Genomic DNA, 22,757 nt, shown 5'->3' with positions numbered 1-22,757 from the left:
AACCATAGCAGAACAGAGATATGCCCAGATAGAGAAAGAACTTTTAGCAATAGTTTTTGCTTGTGAAAGTTTCAACCAATATACCTATGGGCAACAGGTCTCCATAGAAAGTGATCACAAACCTCTTGAATATATCTTGCACAAGCCTCTATCAGAAGCACCACCTCGCATACAAAGACTTCTGATAAGACTTCAAAAATATCAAGTTGCAGTAAAATATGTTCCAGGAAAAGATCTACACATTGCTGACTCTCTATCACGTGCCCACCTCAACATTTTTGATGAGGATGATAGCCTAAATGAGGACTGCAACATTATGATCCACACTTTAGTTCAAAATTTGCCAATATCAATAGATAGACTAAAGCAATTGCAACACGACACTAAACTTGACCCTGCGCTCTCTCAAATAACAAACTATATAACTCATCGTTGGCCCCTACACCGACAATTGCTTTGCGGTGAAGAAAAGAAATATTGGACCATCAGAAATAACCTACACCTAGCAGAGGGAATAATCCTAAAAGAAAATAAAATAGTCATACCAACTGCTATGAGACCCCTCATATTAAGACAGCTTCACTTATCATTGTTCTTTGTATTTCTTAACGCTTGTAAAAACCAGGTAAATATTTTCAGCAGTTTGAATTTATGGTTTTAAAATTATCATTAAAAAGTTTCAAAATGGAGTTAAAAGCAGTGTCGTTTTTAACGGAAAAATGGAATATTCAAATGTGAAGAATTCGAGTACTTTTTCTTTGTCAAAAACAAAAATGAATACCATTTTTTTTCCGTTTCAGACAAAGATCTTCCAGAATCTGCAAAAAAAAAAAAGGGGGGGGGGTGCGAAACCAGACAAGCGCTGTTAAAATTAGTTCTGTTTCCATGTTTGTTTATAGAATCTGCCTGGATTGTATTTTTGAGGGCTTTTAATTGTATTTTTGATGTTTCATATGCTCTCATAAAGTTGATTGTTTTTTCTAGAGTGAGATCAGTGTTTCGAAGTAGTCGTTCTTTGGCAGCTTTAGAGTCGATACCACAGACTATTCTGTCTCGTATAAGGCTTTCTTCGAGGGTTCCAAACTCGCATGTTTTAGTTTTATTTGGTAAATCAATCAAGAAGTCAGTAAATAGTCTGTTGTCTTGCATACATGTATTGAATAAATAACGTTCATAAGTTATGTTTTTTTTTGGGTTGAAATAACATTCAAACTTTTGAACTAAAGGTGCTAATTTATCGTTTTCTTCGCTTGTGAAGATGAATGTATCATATACTCTTAAGGCGTCTTCGCCAATCATATGGAGAAAGATGGCACATTGAATATCTTCATTTTGTCATTGACTCCTGAAGCTACTTTATAAAGATTCCATCTCTGCTTCCATTTTCACCAGTTTTCTGAAACATTGCCATTTAAATTCAATGCCTCTAATGGTCTAAGTTGTTCCATTTTATTTTAAACACAGGTTTACTTCTGGTACCATGTAATATTCTGAGGATAATGTTAGGAAAATAACAGAATATAACATAAAGTTTGAAATGTGTTGACCGCCATATTTATTTTAAGTCATGCTGTTAATAATACAAGTCATGTGTGTATTCCGCCAAACACGGATATTACAAAAATAATGAATTTTGTCTGGATATTGAATAGAACTATTTATATATGTTTCTCTAAATTTAAAACATATTAACTGTTTTTAAAAAATATTATAAGTAATATTTTTTTAAAAAATTTTCTTAAACTGCTTGATTTAAGAAAATTTTTGTCAGCGTTTAACTTCTTTTGGTGTTCATCTTTACCTTCTGTGTTGCTGTCAAATTCAACCAGTTGTATAGAATGTATCGAAACCTAAACAGTTGGTTGTTTTCTAATGTTTGAATATTTAGATACTGGAAAGCCTTCAGAATCAATTACAATTTGGTTTATAACATTCTCTGTTGATCAACTGAAAGTAGCATTCACAAGTATTGTAATTGTCACTCCTGTGAATCTTCTTGTTATTACATTATTTAAACAAGCCAGTCCATATCGAAATAACTCTGAGGAGTATAAAGTCTTCAACAATATCAAAAATCACAGTGCGTTCATTAATATTTTTTTTTATATATTGTAATATAAAGGCTTTCTTTTTATCATGATTTTTTCCCTTAATTATATAATCATTTTCATATATTATTTGATACAGGTCCAACCAAAAAAATCTCACTGCGATTAAGAGTCATAAAATTTTTCCAATCAATTTTGTTTTTGGGGAAAGAAGATAGTCATGAAGCAAAAATACACATAAAAAGTAAACCTCTACCTCATTGGTTGATATATGTTGGCTATTTTGTTGCATTTGTAGTATCTGTAACCTGCTCGTTTTTTATTGTCATCTACAGTTTTTCTTTTGGAAAAGTTAAAGCAGAACAATGGATGGTTTCAATGCTTTTTGCTTTTTTGCAATCTGTTTTTATCATTGAAACTATAAAAGTGAGTGGCTAATTTTGATTATTTATTGTTTGGCTTTTTGTTGTTCATACTTTACAGGTTCTTCTTTCTATATATTTAGGTTGTTGTTCTTTCAATATTTTTTGCATTGCTGTTAAAGAGTACTCCAAAAATGCAGCCTTCTGTTATCAACCCATTAAAAAAATCTAAAAACACTGGTACTTACGATTGCTTCTTTACAAATGATTTTGTTCTTAAAACTAATTGTTTTAACTAAATGTTTTTAAACTTTTTTTTTTTTTTTTTTATTTATGTTATTTTAGCAGGAGTTATTTACAAAGAGGTAGTTGATCAATTTGATAATGAATACAAGGTTCCAGATTCCAGAAAACTAGATGAAGCAAGAAAAACCAGACTCAAGGTAATTTTTTTCACATTAAAGTTAATGTAGGCAGATGTCAATGCACCAATGACGGACAGAAAGCCTGTCTGATGTAAAGGAATTTTATAAATAGAAAATGATTGAAATACAAGGATCAGCTGACTTAAGTTATATTGAAATTTATTTTTAGTTTAATATTTTTTTTTCAAAAAAAATTTTTTCCTTCAGAAAAATTGTTAAAAATTTTGTAAAAAAAAATTTTTTTTTTACTTGATTTTTTGATTTAGGAAAAAGAAATTAAGATAATTATAAAGGAAGCGTTGATCCATGCCTCATTGGTGGTTTTATTCTTAGTTGTTGCATATTCAGCATTAGATCCATCTGCTTACCAGCTTTATAGTTCTGTAAATCAATTGTGCACTAATAATGGTATTAGAAAAGAATATTTTGGTCCAAAGTCGCTTGACGGTTCCACCACGTTTCCAACTGCGGATGGGGTTTCTTATTATTTTTATTTTGTTTCAACACTTTTTCAAATACTCGTTTTTTTTTTTGTTTTTTTTTAACTTTTTTAAAGAAATTTAAAATTTTTGAAAATAGTAACAAAAAAAGTTGCTATGGTATTCGTAAGTTGCTATGGTAGTCGTAAGTTGCTATGGTAGTCGTAAGTTGCTATGGTAGTCGTAATGGTAGAAGACGTTTTAAGAACAAAATGCTCGTTTTTTTCTACCTTTAGTGTAAAATCAACTGTTTCTAAAAAAATGAATGACGTTTTTTTTTAGATAGCTACTGTTTCTGATTGGTGGGATTGGATTATGTATTCAGTAGTTGAATATTTATTTCCTGATGGTTGGTACAATAAAATGAAGTATGATGAAGGGTTTGTGGCTGATAGCTCTGCTTCAAAAGTTCTTTCTATGGCCAGAATTAGACAAATTAGAGTGAAACCAAGTGAATTATTTTTTTCATTTATTTATTTTTTAATATTTTTTTTATCATGTGAATGAATTCCGCCAAATAAGGTATTCTGAAGAGATATTTCTGAAAGGTACGTTTATTATTATATTAAGTATAATAAAAAAATCTTTAATTCTTAAACTTCACTGATGCCGAAACTAAATTATCAATTTGATAGTTATTTTTTAACTTGCAGAATTATATTTAAAAATATGTTGCTGATAAGTCTTGATATGGTTCGATATAATTAAGTGTATTAATATAGTTTAGTTTAATGTTTTATTTTATTTAGTAACTTTTTTAGTTAAAATTCTATTTGCAGATTCATGTACAAAAGCTCCTGTCTTTGAGTATTTGATTGAACAATGCAATGCTGCATACAGTTGGTATGTTGAAGAAACTTTCAATTTTAAAGCAGGTTGGTTGCCACCTTTAAATCAAAGCGAAAGGTTTAGAAGAAGAAGAGGAAAGAGGAAGGCAATATGGAAGGGTCTTGAGGATCCTTGGTTGTACCAAAGTAATATTTTTTCTTTTTCGATATTTTTATTAAATTTATGTTTGAGATTCTTATAATTTCTTTAGCATTTTGTTATCGTTAATGTTTATAGGAAGCTTTTTAAATGATCATTTCAGGTTCAAGCGTTTTAAATAATCCATTTCCATTTACCGGCAAATTTGCAATTTACAATGGTGCGTCGTATTCAGTTAGTATTGGCCCAGCAAAACGTTTTGCAAAACGTATTTTAAACGATATGAAAGACAACTTTTGGATTGATAGATACACAAGAGCCCTCTTTACTGAAATTAATATATACAATGCCAACACGAACATGATGTTGATTGTGATCTATTTGCACGAAATCCTTCCCACAGGTACTTTTTTTTAACTGCGAACAGATGAACAGGTGCTTTTTTTAAACTGTGAACAGATGAACAGACTAGCAGTTTTGACTAAGCTTATATGATCCATTACACAATCAAAAATTTATAAGTTTTGTAAATTACAAAAATATATATTTTTGTTTTTGTTTTTTGTTTGTTTTTATAATTTTTTAGGCGGTTGGAATTTTTACTCAAATATTCAGTCTTTGCGATTGTATCGGTACATCGGAGGAATGGGGCAACTAAGTATTTTGTTCGACATTATTTTCAGTTTTGTGACGCTGGTTGGTTGTTATAAAATGTTCAAAGCAATTCGAAGAAATGGTTTTAAAACATATATTTTTAACGTTTGGAATCTTTTGCACGTTGTTGTAACTGGTAAGTTTTTTAAGTTTTTCGTCTTATACGTTAGTTTTTCGTCTTGGTTGTTCTTATTTTTCGAAGAAAATGTTTTATAAAATCTCCTCTTAGTTTCTTCGATGACTGCCATTGTTGTGCAAATTGGACGCATGCTTGCAGTGAATGCAGCAGTGGCACTTTACACTGAAGATCCGGAAGTGTTTGTTAGTTTCCAATTTGTCGGTACTATGGAATATCTTATCACAGGCGAGTCTAATCTTTACTTAGTTTGACTATGATCGATATCATGATCATTATGAAAATGATGATCTTAACTATCATGATCATGTTCATTAAGATCGGCATTTTCATAATGATCATGATTATGATTATCATCATGATTATGATGATGACTTTTAGTTTTTGCATAGGTTCCATGGGCTTCGCTTTGTTCTTCGTAAACTTGGAATTTTTAAGAATCCTGCGTTTCAACTATCAAATATCTATGTTAATAAAAACAATTGGTATACTTGGAGTTCCTCTTGGATCATTTGCAATCATATTTCTGGTCATTTTTATGGCTTACGTCTCATTTGCATACACTTTGTATGTTGATAAGCTACAGGAGTTCGATAGTATACTATCAAGCTTCGTTACCCTTACAACAATGTTTCTTGGGAAGTTTGACGTTCATGCTTATTTTGACAATGCCCCTTTTTTTGGGCCGTTGATGTTTGCCTCGTACATGTTGTTGATACAAATGGTGATGATTAATTTGTTCGTCGGTGTAATTTGTGATGGATTTGTGGAGATAGGCAAGCAAGAAGAAGTGGAAGAACCTGCTGATGTGATGGAGTTCATATCCACTCGTGTCAAAACTATCGCAACTGGAGCTGGTTTTTTTTTGTTTTTTTTTCTTTTTCGAATTTTTCAATTTCATCTTCTCTGATAATTTTTAGTTTATCCACATTACTTATGTTTGCAAATCTAATTAAATTGCTTTTTCGTTATTTTTAGAAGTTACTCAGAATCCAATTTATTCGGACTGGTTGGACGACTGGGACAGCATGATGATGGGTTTTTCTAATCTTTGTGAAAATTGTGTGTACATAATGCGAAACATCGAGGGCGAAGATACACGTCATGTTAAGTTCTTTGAGAATGTTGATGAGAAGAAAATAAACCTGTTAAAAGCGGTGTTAGGTTTAGACTACTTTGTCTACGAAAATGATGTAAGGCGATAAAATGATGATTTTTTTTTTTTTTCTTTTCTTTTACTTTTGTATTTGTAAATCTGTGATGATTATTTAGTTCTGCGACGGCATAGTTGCGTTAGAACGAAAACTGAAAGAAATTTCTTTGGAAGAAGCAAATATTTTGGTTTTAAAAGCGGCTTTGATAAAGGCATCTTGATCAAAATGATACTTTTATTCCGGGCAACAACTACAATGATGTCAACTGCAAATCTGACGGTACTATTGAGGTATTAAACGCAACGAGTAGATAAATATGGATTCGCATGTAGAACTTGAATTGTATCAGTGATGTGCGTTGACATCAGAAGTTCATTTTGCGCGTAGAAGTTTTTTAATGTTTTTTATTTTGCTGTTATCGATGAACTTTTTTATAACGATATTATGAAAAGGGAACTCCTGTACATATTTAATAAAAAATTAATTTAAAATATTATTTACCTATCTACAACAATTGTAACGCATACAAGTTATCAATAAATTTAACTTTTTTTTTGTTGTTTTGAGTTTTTATTGTACCGCCGTCTATTTGAAACTTTTGACCTTATATTATCTTAGAAACATGATAAAAATAGACTTTTTGAATTTTAACACATTCAGTTATAATTTCTTTAACAGACTTTTGATTTAAAAAGTTCCTATGAGGAAAAAAAGAAAAAAACTCACATTTGACTTATTTTTGCAATTAGCATTTAACTACCTTGCAATTATTAAATATGATAAATTTGAAACTATTGTTTAGAAATTGGAAGCTTCAGTATGCCGCACACTTTTACATAAACTGCCCCAAGGCTGAAGGTGCTTTGTGGACGAGAATACACGCGAATTGGATTTGATTGCATTTACGACTTAGGAGTTAATAAATTCTCTAGTAGTGAGGATAAACCGTGCTGAAAAGGCTGAAATTCGTACTGTTATACAGTTTATATAGGTATACTTTAAAAAAAAAAAAAATATTTGGTTTAGTATGCAAATGTCCAGAAACCAAAACTTTCGGTTTTCTTAAATGTCAACGTTTTCCCCGTAGCCCTACTCTTTAAATTGATAAATTTTCTTCGTTCTTTGAGTGGATTTTATCTTCATCTCAAACCACGTTACAATATAATCTAATTGGACTGAAGTAAACTCAATGAGTTGAGCCAACTTTCTTAAGCTCTTAAGAACTTTTTTTGCAGAACAAGATGAGAAGTTCAAAGAAAGTGATAATTTTGATCAGTGGGGAAATCACCATTCGCCACAATATTCCTCAATTTAATCAGAAATTTACTTGTGTCAATCTTTGTGAAGAAAGATTCGTGGCTTCATCATGCAGTTCTTCAAATTGCAACAATTTAGAGAACTGCATGATGAAGTATAATAGTGAACAATTTGCTTGATGGGCGGCCATTACATTGAAACGGCATTTTTTTCCCTCTCAGATCAACTGGTGTTCTATCACAAAGCTTGCTTCTCAAAGCTTCTAAATTCTTCGATATGAACAGTACAGATAATTCAAACTGATTCTCTTGCAAGTGAAAATTTCAAATAGTGCATTTGTCCTTCTTTCCATCCTGTGTTGACAGTCATCACAGGATCCATCACAGAAGAATCCCCATCTATTGCATTAAGTGAACCACAAATATCTCTAGTATCAAGAAACTTAATGTTGCTTTCTTTTTTCTGTTTATGGGAAGAAAATGAAAAAGATATTTTTCATTTTCTGACCAAACCTGTAAAATTCCTCCTTTATTGTAGTTGGGTTCTTATTGCATGAAACTTCAACTGTAAGCAACATTTTGACCATTACTTGCACCAAATAGCATATACTCTATAATACTGCATACTTAACCACAAATAATAATAACGAATAATAGCAAATAAAGTAAAAAATTTCTTTATAAGTCATTTGAAATAAATTGAGTTTAAAATAATTTACGTTTTAGACATAAAACGCGATAAGATTCCAGAAAACAAATTGCGATATCTCGCATCCCTCATATTATTTTGTTTCAACCCTTCAAGACATTGAGCAGAGATTTGTATTTTACCTGTTACTATTCGTTATTAACGGAGTATTCGTTATTAACGGAAATTCGTTATTAACGGAGTATTCGTTATTAACGGAATATTAATAAAAACCAAGCTCCTTTCTAATTCTTGCCAATGAAATATTTGAAGTCTCGATTGTTCATAAGTTTTTCCAGCTTTTTAGCTTAGGCTATATATCAAAATCAAATCTTCTTCAGCTGAGTTATATGGAAAATTCTGATCAGCTGAAACGTATATTCTTTTAAAATTTATGTTCTTTTTAATGTAAATAAACTCGACTTGTTTTTATTACATCACAGTTACAGTGTAGCTTTTTTCATTTATTTGAACATCGTAATCTGTTCTAGTTGTAACCATGTAACCATGTTGTTTTTGCTCGAGGTTATTGATCTTGACCTTTTTTAGAACTTTAAAGTTGTTAAAGTTAATTTAAACATAAAATATTACGCAAGCAGCATCATCTGTTGCGACATAATAAGACATCAAAGGTTTGTTCGATTTGCAGTTACATTTACGGCTGCAATAAAAAGTTTTTAATCACAAAAAGCCACAAATCTTTTTACTGCGCATGTTCGCTCAAGTAACGCAACTTCTCTTGTTGAAAATTTTTTTACAATGTCATTAAATTTCGAAAAGATACGTGTAGAAAACGTTATATAGTAATTTCTTTTTTAAGTAAAGACTATTTTTAGTACATCCGACCACAGCTCAGTTTTTAAAGTTAAGATTATTATTAAGGAGTCCTGGAAACAATCAAATTTTAAAACGCGCTTACATAAAATAAAAGGGAAAAAGAAGGCTCAACCAAAGTTCTTTTGGCGTTAAACTGATTCTTTCATAATAAATACTTTCTAAGTTCATTTTGCGGAATTACCTCCGTCAATAAGATACAATCAGTTATTTCGTCGAAGTTCGCTTCGCAAGTTGCTAAGATATTGGGAAAGCTTACAGTTTTCGATTTCCAGGTTTTGAAAAGTGCATTTTCGTTCGATGGTTCGGATTTATATTGTTTAGACTCTGAACTCGAACCACATCTAATTGAACCATAAAAAGAGGAAAACGAGAAATCTTCTTTTAGAACGTCAACACACTTCAGGAAATTTTTGGTAGCCTTTTTCGAATGTGGTATTTTCATTGGGTATTCCATTCTTGCTTTTTTTATCATAAAATCATTTTTCAGCAACTTCTGATTGCTTTTAACAATGCACGGATGGAAATCTTTCAGGTCATTGGCAAAAGAAAGAGAGTTGCGATGGTAATTATCTATATTTCGCTTTCGATTCGGTGGAGCTAAATTTTCTTCTTTTATAATCAACGCATCGTTTATTTTAATTGACTTTATTTCCTTTTGTGTTAATTCTGCAGATTGGAGTCTTTTTACTTTCGCCTGTTTACAAAAATCAAAATCCTCTTTATGTACATAATAATACATTATAAATACGATTTGTGCAAATATATTAAAAAGGAAATTATATATATTGAAACAAAAAACTTCTTATGCCTATAAAACTTATATAGAAATTATATAGAACTTATATTAAACTTATGTAAAAATTATATAGAAAATGGTTGTATTTTGAAAATGAAATAAAATTTTTGAATGAACATTTGTTGTTAATTCATTGTGAAAAAGGTGTCATTCGAAACACCTCCCCACGTATGTACCAACTATGGCTTATTTGCTGTAGTCGAATTATCATTCCATTTTCATTAGAAGAATCTTTTTTTGCTTGTATGTTGTTGTTTAGTGGCTTCCTGCCGTTTAATTTTAACTTTGCTACTGAAATTAACCGAAGTTCGATAAAATACTAAAGTAATCATAAAAAGGAAAAGATTATTAGCTTTCAATGTATAAAATGTAATACAATACAATATATATAGTTTTATTTGTAAAGAAAAGTTATCAATATTGCTTTTTAATGAGGAAATTTAATATTTTATGGGCTAAATTGTCTTGCTTCAATATTCAAAAAAAAGGAATCACTTGAATATTTTCTAACTTATTTTGAAGTTTAAAAACTGTAATTTTTAAAACGGGTTTTGTAATGACCGTTCAGCTAATCGATATTTGCATTACTAAAAGCCATAAAGATAAAGAAAAATTTTTATGCCCGTTTCAAACTTCATGTTCATTTCGGGGTTTTCGCTTTATTTTTTTTTTGTTTTTTTTTTTGTTTTTATAAATTACCCAGCAAGCACCATAACATTAAAAACAGCGTTGAAATAACGTTGATCGACGTTGATCAACGTTATTTCAACGTTGTTTCAACGTTGTGTGCTTGCTGGGAATCGAATGTCACCTAAAAATAATTCAAATTATCTAACAGAAAGAAAATTTATGAGAAATATCTTTAAAACTCGTTTTGGTGACATAATATGGTTGTTTTGTTTATCATTTTCTTTAAAATGAAACGTGAAAAAAATTGTAAAATAAACTTCCCTAATTAACTTAGATTTGGATTTTTATATTCAGCAGGAAAAAGTCTAGTACTAATCTTAAAGGCTGTTAACTAAGAAATTGATGCATTAAAATTAATTTTTAGTCTCCTCAAGTAAAGGTACTTACGTAATACGGACATTCATTCAGTATCGTCTTTATTTTAAATGTGGCGTCCGTCATAAAAGTAACCAAGTTTTGTGCCACGTCTATGGTTGTTTCATCCTTCATTAAAACTGATTCTGGAATTTTGAGGTCCATTTTTCTTTATAAATGTACAAAATTAAATCTTGCATCTAATAGTCATTGGCTGTTCAAAATAGTTGGTGATGGTCTTTGGATAAAATGAATACGGTGCACTTTACGTTTGATAAAGTCATTTAATAGTTGAGCCGCTCTATACAATTTCCACAATAGTTCCAAAATTAGAAATGAATCTTTTTTTTTAAAAAGCCTCTTGTTCTTTGCAATAAAAGTCATTAGGAGTTATGATTTCATCTTAAATGGCTAGATAATTAGCATAACTAAAATAATTAAAATCATTTCCACGTAAACGCGGAAGTACACTTAATCCTATGCAGTTATTTTTTGTTGAAGTTATTTATAAATCGAGCGCATGTCATTTAAAATTGTTCTTCATTACAATTTTTTTTTAACAAATGTAGACACCATCGGAATGATACATCTATATCCTATTGATTTAAACAAAGCTTTTATAAAAAAAAAAGAGCAATTTTCTGTGCTGTTTTTTTTTTTATTGATATTTATTGAAATAACTTTGGTTGATATTTATTGAATTGGTTAAAGATATATATTATAGATTTAATACAAAATGATTTGGTAGGTAAATTGGTGTGATATGAATTTATATATATATATATATATATATATATATATATATATATATATATATATATATATATATATATATATATATATATATATATATATATATATATAAAATAAAAATATCAGAAATCAAAATAGAATACAAAAGAATTTTTTTTAAAAAACTCTACGATCTTTTCAACACAGGTGAAGTCAACAGTTAAAAGGACTGGAAAGGGTTGATAGAAGATCCGCCCAATTGATTAACTTCTAACATTAAGTTGATGATCTCCTGCATAAATATGGTTTTAAGTCCAAGCAAACAAAAATTAACTATCAAATTATTGCCTGAAAAAGTTTCAAATATGCTATTTTTTTGGTCCTAGGAAACTTGGGATCCACGTTGAATCAAATTATTTCTTAACAAAGTTGTTTAGTAACTTATACAATAATACAAATAACCAGTTATGCTATTCTCCTAACCGGAAAATGTACAAGTTTTTATAGGATTAACTTTCAGCATTAAACATCTTAAAGTCAGATCGTCTCTGTTTCTTCGCCGAGTTCATGTAAAAAGAGGAAAAGTTGAAAACTGATTAGTCTTTAAATGAAGTTCATGATAACGAAAAAACAAATGAACAGAAACAGTTCTCATAAAATAAGAATAAAGATCATAGGCAAGTTGCTATTGATATTAACAGGTTAGGCGAGACATAAAAATTTTATAGATAGTTAAGCCCTTGATTTTTAAGATTTAATTGCAGGTTTTTACCATCTTTTTGAAGTACATGCTACCTAAATGACCGCATGAACGTGGGATGGGTTTTAATATCGACTGTTAGACGTTCAGACCAGACTGTAGGACATCTAGATAGCCTATCCATTACCTTGGGTAGTCTTTACCTTGAAAAAATTTATAACAAGTTGCGAGGAAAACTCTGGCCACAAAACTCAGCACCTTCGCAATCTAATTAACAGTATTCTCAGACTTAAGGCGAGAAACCGGGTCAGATCAGCAATATTATCAAGACCATAACGCTCTAAAAGTCTTATTGTGTGTATCACGCACACTAACACTTTATTACCAAAGAATCGAATCTATTGGATGAGACCCCTAGGCTGCTAAGGCAGCAGATGAAGAGCGCACCAAATTTTTTATTTTTAAAGATGATTAAGTTTTTTATGCCTCTATCTTATAGACACCCCTGTAGACACTGAAAAAGTATTATTTCAACAGGTTTCATAATGGCTGCTAAAACATGATGATTAGCAAGTAACAATAAATAAAAACAACGTCATCATGAGAGTCACGAATTTTTAGATAACGGAAAACTTTAAATGAAAGGTATTCGTTTATATTCGGTGCCGTTTCTTTAAAATAAACATAAACGTTATGCTCTAATTAATCATCTTTTGTGAAGATTAGTGAGAGCATGACGAGGATACCACCAGAGAAGGTTGAATACATTTGAGATTTCAAAGTAAGGAATCCAATCAAAACTTGCTTAATATACAATCTTTTTGAATAAACTCTTCAACGATGGGTCTAACATCATTATTCCTTTATTATTCCTTCTTAAAACAAACAAGATTTAACCAATCAAAAGAGTCTATATTTTTAACCAATCAAAAAAAAACAAAAAAAAAACCAAAGATTATCAGGAATCGAAAAAGAAAATCAAAATGTTCAAATCCGGACTTCCGCAACTCCATCAAGTTTATCGGCGTAAGGCAGAAGTGCAGGACGGACGTGCGTTTCAAGAAACTTCAAAACCTAAAAAACGCTAAAAGATATCAAGCGTGAAGTTTCCAAATTATTAGGATGGGATCAAGAAAAGTGTTACCTGTTCTGGAGCTCGTCCTATAAATGTTTTAGCGTCCAGCAATTGATCTAACTCATCGTGAATTAATGAAAAATATTTGGCCTCTCTTATTAGGCAGACTAGATTGTTATCTCTTCCATGCTCTTTGACTTCCTTTGAAGCAATTTGAGACAACAGACGGATCTCTTCATGACACTCCTATAGTAAAAAAAGAATAATAACATACAAATTTTAAAGAGCACTTAAAAGAAAAGTTATAATACGTTTTTATCATTACCTGTCTGCTACCCCCAGCTTTGACCATAGCCATTATGATATTTTCTGTTGCCATAAAAGGTAGTTCTTGAGCCACGTGCCTTTCGATAACACGCGGATAAACAACCAATCCTTCGCTTATGTTTTGTAACGTATTTAAGATGACGTCAGCAGTTAGAAACGATTCAGGAATAGACAACCGTCTTTAAATATCAAATATGTTGAACAAACTAATAAGAGAGGAACATATAGGAAATTAATACATTCAAACGAAAACTTGGTGAAACATGAACACAAACCTATTCGAGCTGTCATCTAAAGTTCTTTCGAACCATTGCACTGCTGCAGTATTTTGGGCATCTGACACAAGTGCCATGAGGTGCCTTGCTAGCCCGCAACATCGCTCACTTCGCATGGGGTTTCGTTTGTAAGCCATAGCACTAGAACCAACCTGGTTTTTTTCAAATGGCTCTTCTATTTCTTTCATGCTGGCAAGGATGCGCAAATCTGTGCATAGCTGTATATATAAATAAATAGATAAAGATTCTAATTTGAAAAAATTATAAGCTTATTAAGGTAACAAAGAGAAAATCGAGACAAGAGCTCTATAGCAAAGCTGACCAACTTTATGAACAGAGGCTCCAAGTCCACCGAGAGCTGCTAGAATGTTATAATCAACTTTCCTCGGGTAAGTTTGACCAGTTACAGAAAAAGACTTTTCAAAGCCAGACAACTGCGTCACCAAGGTTTCTAACTCCTCGACCTTAAGAAAAAGTCATTCAACAGTTTTAGAAACAACAACAACAAAAAAAAGAGAATTTCAAGTCCACCAAAATTTTAAAGAACGAACCTTTTCATGGCTGCCGTCAAATAAAGTCAAAAAGCTAGCCTGTGTTCCGGTTGTACCTTTAACACCGAGGAATTTGAGGTTATTTCTTAAACTGGTTAATGTTTCCAAATCCATCAAAAGATCGCTGATCCACAAAGTTGTACGTTTACCGACCGTGGTTAATTGAGCTGGTCTAAATAAAATTGAACTTAAACCAACACATTGCGTATAAATTTAAAAAAACCAGCAAAAATAAAATACTATCATCAAATAGTTTTAACACCATGCCATATCGATATTACATAATGTCGTAAAAACAAGTTACAGAAAGTTTTTATCGATTGTACTAAAAATTTTTAAACCTTTGAAAGATCATAACAAAGAAAAGTCATACTGTAAATGTGTAAAACCAAGACAAGGGAGGTCCTTATACTCCATAGCAAACTTTGATAGCCTGTCAATACATCGAGCAAGCTTTAAAAAATAGACATAATAAAAAAAAAAGATGCGATGAATGGAGACTGCACTAATAAAAACCATTTTTTCAAAACTAAAACTATCGACTTTAAAGAAAAAACATATTGAGATAAGGCATTTTAAGCTATATAAAAACAGTATGCACACAATTAAAAAACAACGATAGTGATGATTAAAGAAATTTGTGCACTTTAGAGAGTAGATCCTTCATTGGTTCACTTCATCAACCTGTTATTTACTTTTGTGGATGTTAATAAGGAATGTTGTGCATCATTTTGAACGCATTTTAATTTTTAAAATCATTCAAAAATTTTAAAAATTTAATCATTATCTTATAGCATAATTAAAATTATTATTACATAACTAAAATTATAATCATAATTACTGTAATTTATAATTATATATAGTTTTTAATTTTTTTTTGTTTATTAGAAATATTTCAAAGAAAATTTCAACATTTTATTGTTACCTTGGGTAAGAGAATATCAAATGCATCCTTGATTATAATTAAATCCTAAGACAAAACAAATAACTATAAGAAATAATTGTGAAAAGTTATGTCCAACAATTTGCAAATTGTAGTTATAATGCAAATAATTTAAATTTATCCATACCAAACTAACAAAGTGAACATAAACAACAACAAAATTACAACATAATATAGTATGTAAAATAAACAAAAAAGATCCAAATATGATAACACTGTTCTACAAATTTTCACATGAAATGTGCCACTTCTTAAAGAACTTTACATGCTGAATTCAAACATAACAACGAAATTTGTTACTTGGCTTTTGTGTAAATGGAAAGTTTACATATTCCAAATACAGTTAATAAGTAAATAATTGGCTACAACTTTGTACACTTAACATTTTTAATGTCTGTTTACAATATTTGATGAAGCTGACAGTCTCTTTTAGGATCAACATTAATAATAATGTGCAGTGACCAACCACTTTAAGTATACCACAAATTGAAAACAATGTTGATTGTAGAAGCAACAATTATCTCCACTTAGCTGGATTATAACTAATGTTGATAACTGATATTAAACCAAAGATGTTGTTACAAACAACAATTTCACCTTCCTGAATAAAGAATGGAATATGATCTTTCTGATGGTCATAGTATAGAGATGTATAAACATCACTTGCCAGGATTCTTCTAATTCAGACCAAGATTTCATCAGATTGTTACAGTTCATCAGATGTAGATGGTAGATAATTTGATTCATGTAAGGTTGTTGGTTTACTACAAGCTTCCTGAGATTCTTCCTCGCTGAACTCAACAATGAAAGATTCAGGTGTTTTTAGAGCTAGCAGCCCTTCTCCATGAGGTACTGAACATATTGTTGATGGAATGTTTGTATACTGCAAAAACAACCTTTTTTTTTAGAAAGACCTTTGTTATTGCAATTTACATTATTGATTCTGGTTTTTTTAAAAAAAACTGGTGCTTATTATGGTGCTTTAGCAAGAAAAATTACCATGAGTTATAACTTATCGCACTTTGGGAAAAAAAACAAAACAAAGTTTAGCAAAAATCTAAAAATCAATCTAAAAAACAATCAAATATTTGGCAAAAAATTTGAAAAAAATGTTGCAACTGATCCAAAATACTTACAGCATTATCACCTACATAACAGGAGGTACTACCCAAATGTATTATTGGAGCAGCCAGTGGTGCAACATGTCCAAATGTATGTACATGTGCCATGACATCGTGTCTACATAATGTTTCTTCTTTAGCAGCCATCTCAAAGTCAATTTTATCTACATTTTCTTCCATTTGCTTTATTTGTTCATCGGAAATATTTAGACCTAATTTCTGTGGAAGAAAAACACAAGTATTTTGAGTTGTTATATTGCTGTATATACGAAAATTCTAGTGAATATTTATAAAACTTGGTCAATAAAAAAACACAACCTGCTCTGCTTTTGCCAAGATGACCCACAGTTTTCGCCATGTAGAAAATTTTTTTTGATCAGAAAAGTTGTAACCCATTTCCTTACTAGCATATCGTGTAGTTAATTGACTTTGATATGTCATGTGACTCATCATGACGTGTTAGAACTAATTTCAAAATTACTTTTTGTAAAAAAATTTCAATTTCATTATCAATTTTTTACAATATTTCAAAATACAAAACTTGGACAAAAAACATGAAGAGTGTAAATGTTACCAATAACAAGCATGCATTTTTTATACTATAACAATCCTTAATTATTAAAAAAACACTCTAAATTTTCCAAAGTGTAATTTTATTGTTTTAGAGACAACCTATTTCCTTTAGTGTAATAGTGAACAAACGTTAAGTTCCTAATAAAATTCCACAAAATGGTACTCAAAATCTAAGATAATACATCATTGTAATAGTGGAGTATATATGGAGCATATATGGAGCATATATGGAGTACACCTTATTAAAAAAGAAATCATTAATACTTTGAGTTACTAAAAAGTGTAATAGCTTTACATTAATGTTTAACTCCCCAACACTATACATGTGTTATGAAATATTTTATAATTACATAACATGTGTTAAAGAAGGTTTTATATTCCTAAACAAAAGAAAGAACGGAAAACTAACTTGCTACATGAAAATTTTTTCTTATTTATTAGGCTATTATTTACATTAATAAACAAAACGAGAAGAGTTGCTATTGACATTTTATTTGAACACAGTAACTACACAAATCAATGTCTGGCAGACAGCATCTCACGAATACTATCTTCTTGATCTTTTACATTTTTTTGCAATCGTTCTTTTGTTTGCTCTATGGCTTTTATTTTCAACTCTCCCTCTTCAATTTTTGTTTTTAAGTTAGATCGAACATGATCAATCGGTTCCAATATAAACATTCGTCCAACTGACTGATATGTTTTAGTTTCTTTTGGAAGTAAAGAAAGCTCTTGATCAGTCAATTTTGCATGTGTGATATTTCTACTGATTTGAGCTATTTGTGCTTCTGCTAATTTAACTTGCTGCGTTGTAACTGCCACTTTTAGTTGGAGTTGCTGGAAAGCATTTTTCAGTTCTGAATCAAAGTTTGACATTTTAGAAACCTAAACTGTAAAATTTTTCTATTTTATTTGTTAAAAATTAAAAGTTATTCAATAAAACTGAAACATTTTATACAACAATTAGTTTTTTTTTATCATATTGTGTTGATAAAAATAAATCTAACAACTTTTTAATTGTTTTTAAAACCTTTAAAAATATTTTTTGAAACATTATAATTACTTTTTAACTATTTTCATGAAATAGTATAATTTTTTTTCAAATTATTTTCATGACACTTAATTTTTTAAATTATATATATATATATATATATATATATATATATATATATATATATATATATATATATATATATATATATATATATATATATATATATATATATATATATTAAAAAAAAACAATATTTTAAAATTATTTTTAAAACATAACAATGAAGACATAAAAAAGATTCATTACTAAACCTTAAAAAATATAAAAGAGAGAAAAAAATATAGATTTGATAATGAAATAATTGAAGATGACACCAAGAGTTAAAAAAATAAAAATTGATTTGATTAAAAATCATACATCATCTTAAAAATAACAAGCAGAAAATGCTTACACAATTAAAATACTTAAAGATAATCAAATATATATACCTTATATAAGTTACACCAGCTTAAATTTATTTCTGGTAAAAAAAGTAAATACAAATTACATTGTTATCTGAAAAAATAATTACTTATCAAAATCTTAAAGATAACTTAATATCTTAAAGACATAACAGACTAAAAATGAAGCCAAAATTGAACTTTAGATCTGGAAATATGCTATTAATATTTACAAAATTCATGTAAAAGTTATAAGATTTATGCAAAAGTTATACAAAATGCAAACATAATTTATTTCAGTATGAATCAAAACAAATATTAAAAAATTGAAGAAAAAAAAAAACAAAAATTCTTAACAATAAATAATAATAAATATTGTGATTGACTTTTTTTTGTTTTTTTCATTGAACAATCGGTATATCTCAAAGTTAACAAATTGATCTTTAAAACAGACCAGTAATAAAAAAATTTAATTATAACATACTATAACACTTCCCAGTGATGGAAAAACCTCTCCTTGTATAACCCCATAATGCACTTCTTCTCCATCAACAGCAATATGACCAATTCTGTCAGGAGATGGTGTCAATCGAAAAGCAATTATGTTTTTAGTGTAAAGTTCTGGCATATTTACATGATCGCCATTTTCAATTTTTAGAAACATTTTTAAAATATTAGATTTACTTATTCCAAGCAAAACAAACTGTGCATTCAAGCAGCCATCATTAAATAACGAACCAGGAGAACTGTGCAGATCTAATCCTAAATGTGAAATTGATGTTAAGTTCAGCATTATAAAATTGTCCTCAACCACTTTCCAGTTTAAAGGAACTTTAGAGTTTAAAGGAACAAGTGAGCTAGGAGGTCCATATTGTTTTGGGTTAGTTTGTGCATCAGCTGACGTGTTTATTTCATTAATGTCACAACTTTTTACATCGCCTTCTTTAAGCACATCATCTTTAGAGTCAATCGCTTTGGCACCTTGATCACAAAGGCTTTCATTAGATTCTAAATATTCAAACTTTCCTTTGTAATGTCTCATTTGAAAAAGTTTCTGCATGAAACAAAGAGTAAACCTTGAACTGCCTAAAGCTCGAAATTTTTCAGATTCAATATCTATGTCTGATGTTATTCCCCATGTCACACTAAGAAATCCAAAACGCTTTTCTTTTTCATTTTGTATGGAAAATAGATCAAGAGGGTGAGGTTTTCCTCTGAGCAAGATAAAAACTGCACTTGTGATTTCAAAAGCTTCTCTAAACCAAAATAAAAATAAAATAAAAAGGACATATTTCATTAACAATTTATATCATTATCACTCCATTACACCATAACAAGCTTTAAAATCATGAATGCTTATGAGAATTATTGCAATGACACTATGATGACAATTAAAATGGAAATTCATAACACATGAAATTAGTACTCAGAAGAACCTTATTATGTAAATACAAATAAAAACAGAAAAGTAAAATGTGTTTTATGACTATTGACTAAAATAACTATTTAAATAAATTACAGAACATGAAAGATTACAGAACATGAAAAGAATATCAGAACATTTTTTGTTTATAAAAAATTTCTTTATAAATGTGTTAGTGTTGTATGTTAAAAAGCTCCAATGAAAATATTATTACACGCTATAGTCAGATTATTTGCAAACACAATGTTTTTTACTTGAAAGAGAACATTTTTTAATTCATTCTAATTTATTCTAATTATTCTTATTATTCTAATCAATTTTTTAATTTATTCTAATTATTCTAACAAATGTGTCAGTTTTTTTTTCTTTGTATATTTACTTACTTTGAAAAAAACATCACAGATGCAGCCAGAGCATTTCCAGATCCTGTTGGCAGAATAGAAACTGGAACCTTTAATACATCTTTCCAATCATGGCGATCAAACACTCCATTAAAATACTAGAGAAGAATTAAATATATTTGAGATTAATACTCCAGAAAAATAAATATATTATGATAACAAAAAACTGTTGAATATTATTTTAATTTTTGGTTCATAAACACACTTTTAAAATTCTTACTTTGTAGAATTTTTTGATGAAAGCATGAAATACTACTTGAAAGTCATATTTCACACTTTGCATAAGTAACTAAAAGATTCTGGAAAGTATTTTACAGAACTAGAAGTGTTATTGAAAATTGAAATCCTGCAATGTTAATTTTGGCACATCTTTTGTAAATAAAGTGGCTTCTACAATTTGTTTACAAGCAAGATTAGTCAACTCTATCTGAAATCAATGAATATTTCTTTCTCTTATAGTTTGAATAATTATCAGGTAAGTAAGAAGTATTCAATAAAAGCAAGAAAAATGATTTCTGAAATCATTGTTTGTACAATAATAATGTTAAAAAATAAAAAAAATTTTCAGTAGTAATTTATTTTGCTTACCTCATGTAGTAATCCATCACCAGAACAAACAACTATAGTATCATACTTTTTATAATCAAATGTGGAAGCCATTTTTCTGCAATGACCTGCATATTCTAACAAATCAAAATAAAAAAAAAGTTTAAAGAAAAAATAAATAAAAATCTCATTTTTATGCTAGAACAATTACTCAAAACCAAACAGAAAATTAAAAATACATATTTTTCAAACCTGTAATTAATGTTTCATATGTAATATTGGCATCATTAAGAAATGGTTCAACTTGTTCATGAAAGACTTTTTCACTTTTCCCTTGACCACTTTTGGGATTGATGACAACTAAATATCTTTTTGGTTGTGGACAATCAGTTTTTTCTAAAAATCCCTCACCATTTACAGTGTTTGAAAGGTTTTCAAAACAAAAAACATTTTTATATTCGACTTCACTTACCTTTCAATAGCTGAGTATTGATGTCAGGCTCCTGAAGTAACCAAAGTATTGTACGCATCCAAAGCTCAGCAATTGCCACATTGCCTTCTTTATAATGATAATCAACAATTCGAAATATTATATTTTCTTTTATCCTTACTCCCTTTTTCTTTTTAACCATTGTTATAACTTTAAAGCATGGGTAAGGATCTTGTTTGTCACAACTTTCATAAACTTTACAGCCAATAACATTTTTAAGTAAAATTGACGTAAATCCTTTCAATGAGCTTTTAGGATCTTTCTTGTAAAAAATAATATTTTGACGCATTAGTTGAACCAAAAACATGTCACCATTTTTTGGATGCATTTGAAACTCACCTTCAAGTAGTTTCTCCTCCATTTCTTCCTGAATAAAGATCTAAGAAAACTATGTTTGTATGTAGAATATTAACAAGCCTAAAAATTAATAGGTACTAAGTACTGGGAAACAGTATAAAATAAATGTTTTATCTTGAATGCCCTAAAATGATAAACTGCAATGTATACAAAAATTATATAATCCAAAGAAGTTTAAAGTTTATTTAAAAGGCTATTTGTGTTACAAATTACAGATCATTGCCAGTAGTGAATCACTAATAAAAGGCAATTCAAATTTAATATGAACACCTTCCAATTACATTTTAATTTGAGAAAAGGAAAAAATTTTATAATTTTTATGCAGTTAGTATTAAACCTACTGAATTTTACACAGTACTTATACCATTACAAGAAAGAGCAGCCCTTGTGAGAAAATAAACTGCTATTGAAAATGAACTTCTATTAAAAGTATATATATATATATATATATATATATATATATATATATATATATATATATATATATATATATATATATATATATATATATATAGATATATATATATATATATATATATATATATATATATATATATATATATATATATGTATATATGTATATATGCAGTACATTCACTTATACGTAATTTAGTACTCCTTTACTTTCCATAGCTGTTCACATATTTGCATTAGAAGTTACATTTTGAGCTTATGTTTTACTTTCAAAAGTGATGTGCATTTGTTAATGAACTATTTTTTTCTTATCTTTTTTTATTAGGAATTTCAATTAAAGAACGTCTCCAAACTTGTGGGAAATTAGAAAAAATCGATCCTATCCAGTTTTGTCGCGTATTTGTCAAAAAATTGTAGTTGCTGATAGTTATTGTTTTCATACAGATATATTTTTCTTGAAATTACTATATTTGTCATTAATTTTGACATACATCTCTGTAAATAATGTAAACAGAGCTTTTTAAAATAGAATTAGACGACTTTTTTCGTTGCAGCTGTGATGTGCTTGTTCTTTCTCATTTTCCTTGCT

The 22,757-nt window shown here is 29.2% G+C and overlaps 5 protein-coding genes across 16 annotated transcripts in view; 1 reads left to right on the top strand and 4 right to left on the bottom strand.

Moving 5' to 3' along the window:
• The window catches only part of LOC145184556 (uncharacterized), a 47,745-nt gene extending 41,002 nt beyond the window's left edge, over positions 1–6,743 (top strand). For 4 of the 7 annotated variants that reach the window (XM_090092372.1, XM_090092368.1, XM_090092371.1 and 1 more), the window contains 13 exons: positions 1,889–2,080; positions 2,188–2,474; positions 2,554–2,650; positions 2,756–2,853; positions 3,102–3,311; positions 3,597–3,765; positions 4,094–4,288; positions 4,405–4,644; positions 4,828–5,031; positions 5,125–5,259; positions 5,424–5,888; positions 6,010–6,224; positions 6,304–6,743. In XM_090092372.1, the coding sequence (XP_089948498.1) occupies positions 1,889–2,080; positions 2,188–2,474; positions 2,554–2,650; positions 2,756–2,853; positions 3,102–3,311; positions 3,597–3,765; positions 4,094–4,288; positions 4,405–4,644; positions 4,828–5,031; positions 5,125–5,259; positions 5,424–5,888; positions 6,010–6,224; positions 6,304–6,405 (2,609 nt within the window). In that variant the 3' untranslated portion in view covers positions 6,406–6,743. Of the gene's footprint in view, positions 1–1,888; positions 2,081–2,187; positions 2,475–2,553; positions 2,651–2,755; positions 2,854–3,101; positions 3,312–3,596; positions 3,766–4,093; positions 4,289–4,404; positions 4,645–4,827; positions 5,032–5,124; positions 5,260–5,423; positions 5,889–6,009; positions 6,225–6,303 lie in introns of those variants that run through there. The other 3 variants (XM_090092370.1, XR_016453947.1, XR_016453946.1) reach the window with 3 other exon arrangements.
• Positions 6,744–9,083: 2,340 nt separating this feature from the next.
• LOC149885512 (uncharacterized) lies at positions 9,084–11,232 on the bottom strand. The gene is made up of 2 exons (XM_090092374.1): positions 10,840–11,232; positions 9,084–9,660 (listed from the first exon to the last, which is right to left on the bottom strand). The coding sequence occupies exons 1-2, from the start codon at positions 10,969–10,971 to the stop codon at positions 9,109–9,111; spliced, it is 684 nt and encodes a 227-aa protein (XP_089948500.1). The 5' UTR covers positions 10,972–11,232; the 3' UTR covers positions 9,084–9,108.
• Positions 11,233–13,129: 1,897 nt separating this feature from the next.
• On the bottom strand, positions 13,130–17,487 carry LOC145184085 (adenylosuccinate lyase-like). Of its 4 annotated transcripts, none has more exons than XR_016454125.1 (10): positions 16,849–17,487; positions 16,546–16,749; positions 15,392–15,436; positions 14,840–14,919; positions 14,467–14,638; positions 14,238–14,379; positions 13,916–14,133; positions 13,639–13,846; positions 13,383–13,559; positions 13,130–13,312 (listed from the first exon to the last, which is right to left on the bottom strand). XR_016454125.1 is itself a non-coding variant. In XM_090093075.1 (10 exons), the coding sequence occupies exons 1-10, from the start codon at positions 16,981–16,983 to the stop codon at positions 13,226–13,228; spliced, it is 1,437 nt and encodes a 478-aa protein (XP_089949201.1). In that variant the 5' UTR covers positions 16,984–17,487; the 3' UTR covers positions 13,130–13,225. The 4 variants fall into 4 exon arrangements, 1 of the variants encoding a protein (XP_089949201.1); XR_016454124.1 differs by having other exon boundaries at positions 13,639–13,819; XR_016454123.1 differs by having other exon boundaries at positions 14,242–14,379.
• Positions 17,488–17,579: 92 nt separating this feature from the next.
• On the bottom strand, positions 17,580–18,034 carry LOC145184151 (prefoldin subunit 1-like). The gene has a single exon (XM_080059763.2). The coding sequence runs from the start codon at positions 17,977–17,979 to the stop codon at positions 17,620–17,622; it is 360 nt and encodes a 119-aa protein (XP_079915889.2). The 5' UTR covers positions 17,980–18,034; the 3' UTR covers positions 17,580–17,619.
• Positions 18,035–18,480: 446 nt separating this feature from the next.
• On the bottom strand, positions 18,481–22,163 carry LOC145184365 (sphingosine kinase 1-like). 3 transcript variants are annotated; one of them, XM_090093072.1, is made up of 6 exons: positions 21,737–21,895; positions 21,380–21,655; positions 21,160–21,303; positions 20,950–21,044; positions 20,344–20,459; positions 18,481–19,793 (listed from the first exon to the last, which is right to left on the bottom strand). In XM_090093072.1, exons 1-6 carry the CDS (start codon positions 21,756–21,758, stop codon positions 19,007–19,009), a joined length of 1,440 nt encoding a protein of 479 aa, XP_089949198.1. In that variant the 5' UTR covers positions 21,759–21,895; the 3' UTR covers positions 18,481–19,006. The 3 variants fall into 3 exon arrangements, with proteins under 3 accessions (XP_089949198.1, XP_089949199.1, XP_089949197.1); XM_090093073.1 differs by having other exon boundaries at positions 21,380–21,659; positions 21,737–21,859; XM_090093071.1 differs by having other exon boundaries at positions 21,380–22,163.
• Positions 22,164–22,757: the final 594 nt, after the last annotated feature.

This window comes from Hydra viridissima, unplaced genomic scaffold (genome assembly GCF_058129835.1).
Source record: "Hydra viridissima isolate aposymbiotic clone 2 unplaced genomic scaffold, HvirCarnegie_v1 scaffold_7, whole genome shotgun sequence".
NCBI classification, from domain to species: domain Eukaryota; kingdom Metazoa; phylum Cnidaria; class Hydrozoa; order Anthoathecata; family Hydridae; genus Hydra; species Hydra viridissima.
The sequence above is the reverse complement of the archived record's forward strand: the minus strand, read 5'-3'. Positions and strand labels throughout refer to the sequence as shown.

Coding starts and splice junctions, on each gene's coding strand:
- LOC149885512 (XM_090092374.1), bottom strand. CDS start 10,971: ATGGACCTCAAAATTCCAGAATCAGTTTTAATGAAGGATGAAACAACC. Junction 9,661..10,839: donor TGAATGAATGTCCGTATTAC/GTAAGTACCTTT, acceptor TTTTGTAAACAG/GCGAAAGTAAAAAGACTCCA.
- LOC145184085 (XM_090093075.1), bottom strand. CDS start 16,983: ATGATGAGTCACATGACATATCAAAGTCAATTAACTACACGATATGCT. Junction 15,437..16,545: donor GTTATGTAGGTGATAATGCT/GTAAGTATTTTG, acceptor GTTTTGTCTTAG/GATTTAATTATAATCAAGGA. Junction 14,920..15,391: donor TTGATATTCTCTTACCCAAG/GTAACAATAAAA, acceptor TATTTTTTAAAG/CTTGCTCGATGTATTGACAG.
- LOC145184151 (XM_080059763.2), bottom strand. CDS start 17,979: ATGTCAAACTTTGATTCAGAACTGAAAAATGCTTTCCAGCAACTCCAA.
- LOC145184365 (XM_090093071.1), bottom strand. CDS start 21,758: ATGGAGGAGAAACTACTTGAAGGTGAGTTTCAAATGCATCCAAAAAAT. Junction 21,304..21,379: donor CAATACTCAGCTATTGAAAG/GTAAGTGAAGTC, acceptor AGGGATTTTTAG/AAAAAACTGATTGTCCACAA. Junction 21,045..21,159: donor ATATGAAACATTAATTACAG/GTTTGAAAAATA, acceptor TTGATTTGTTAG/AATATGCAGGTCATTGCAGA.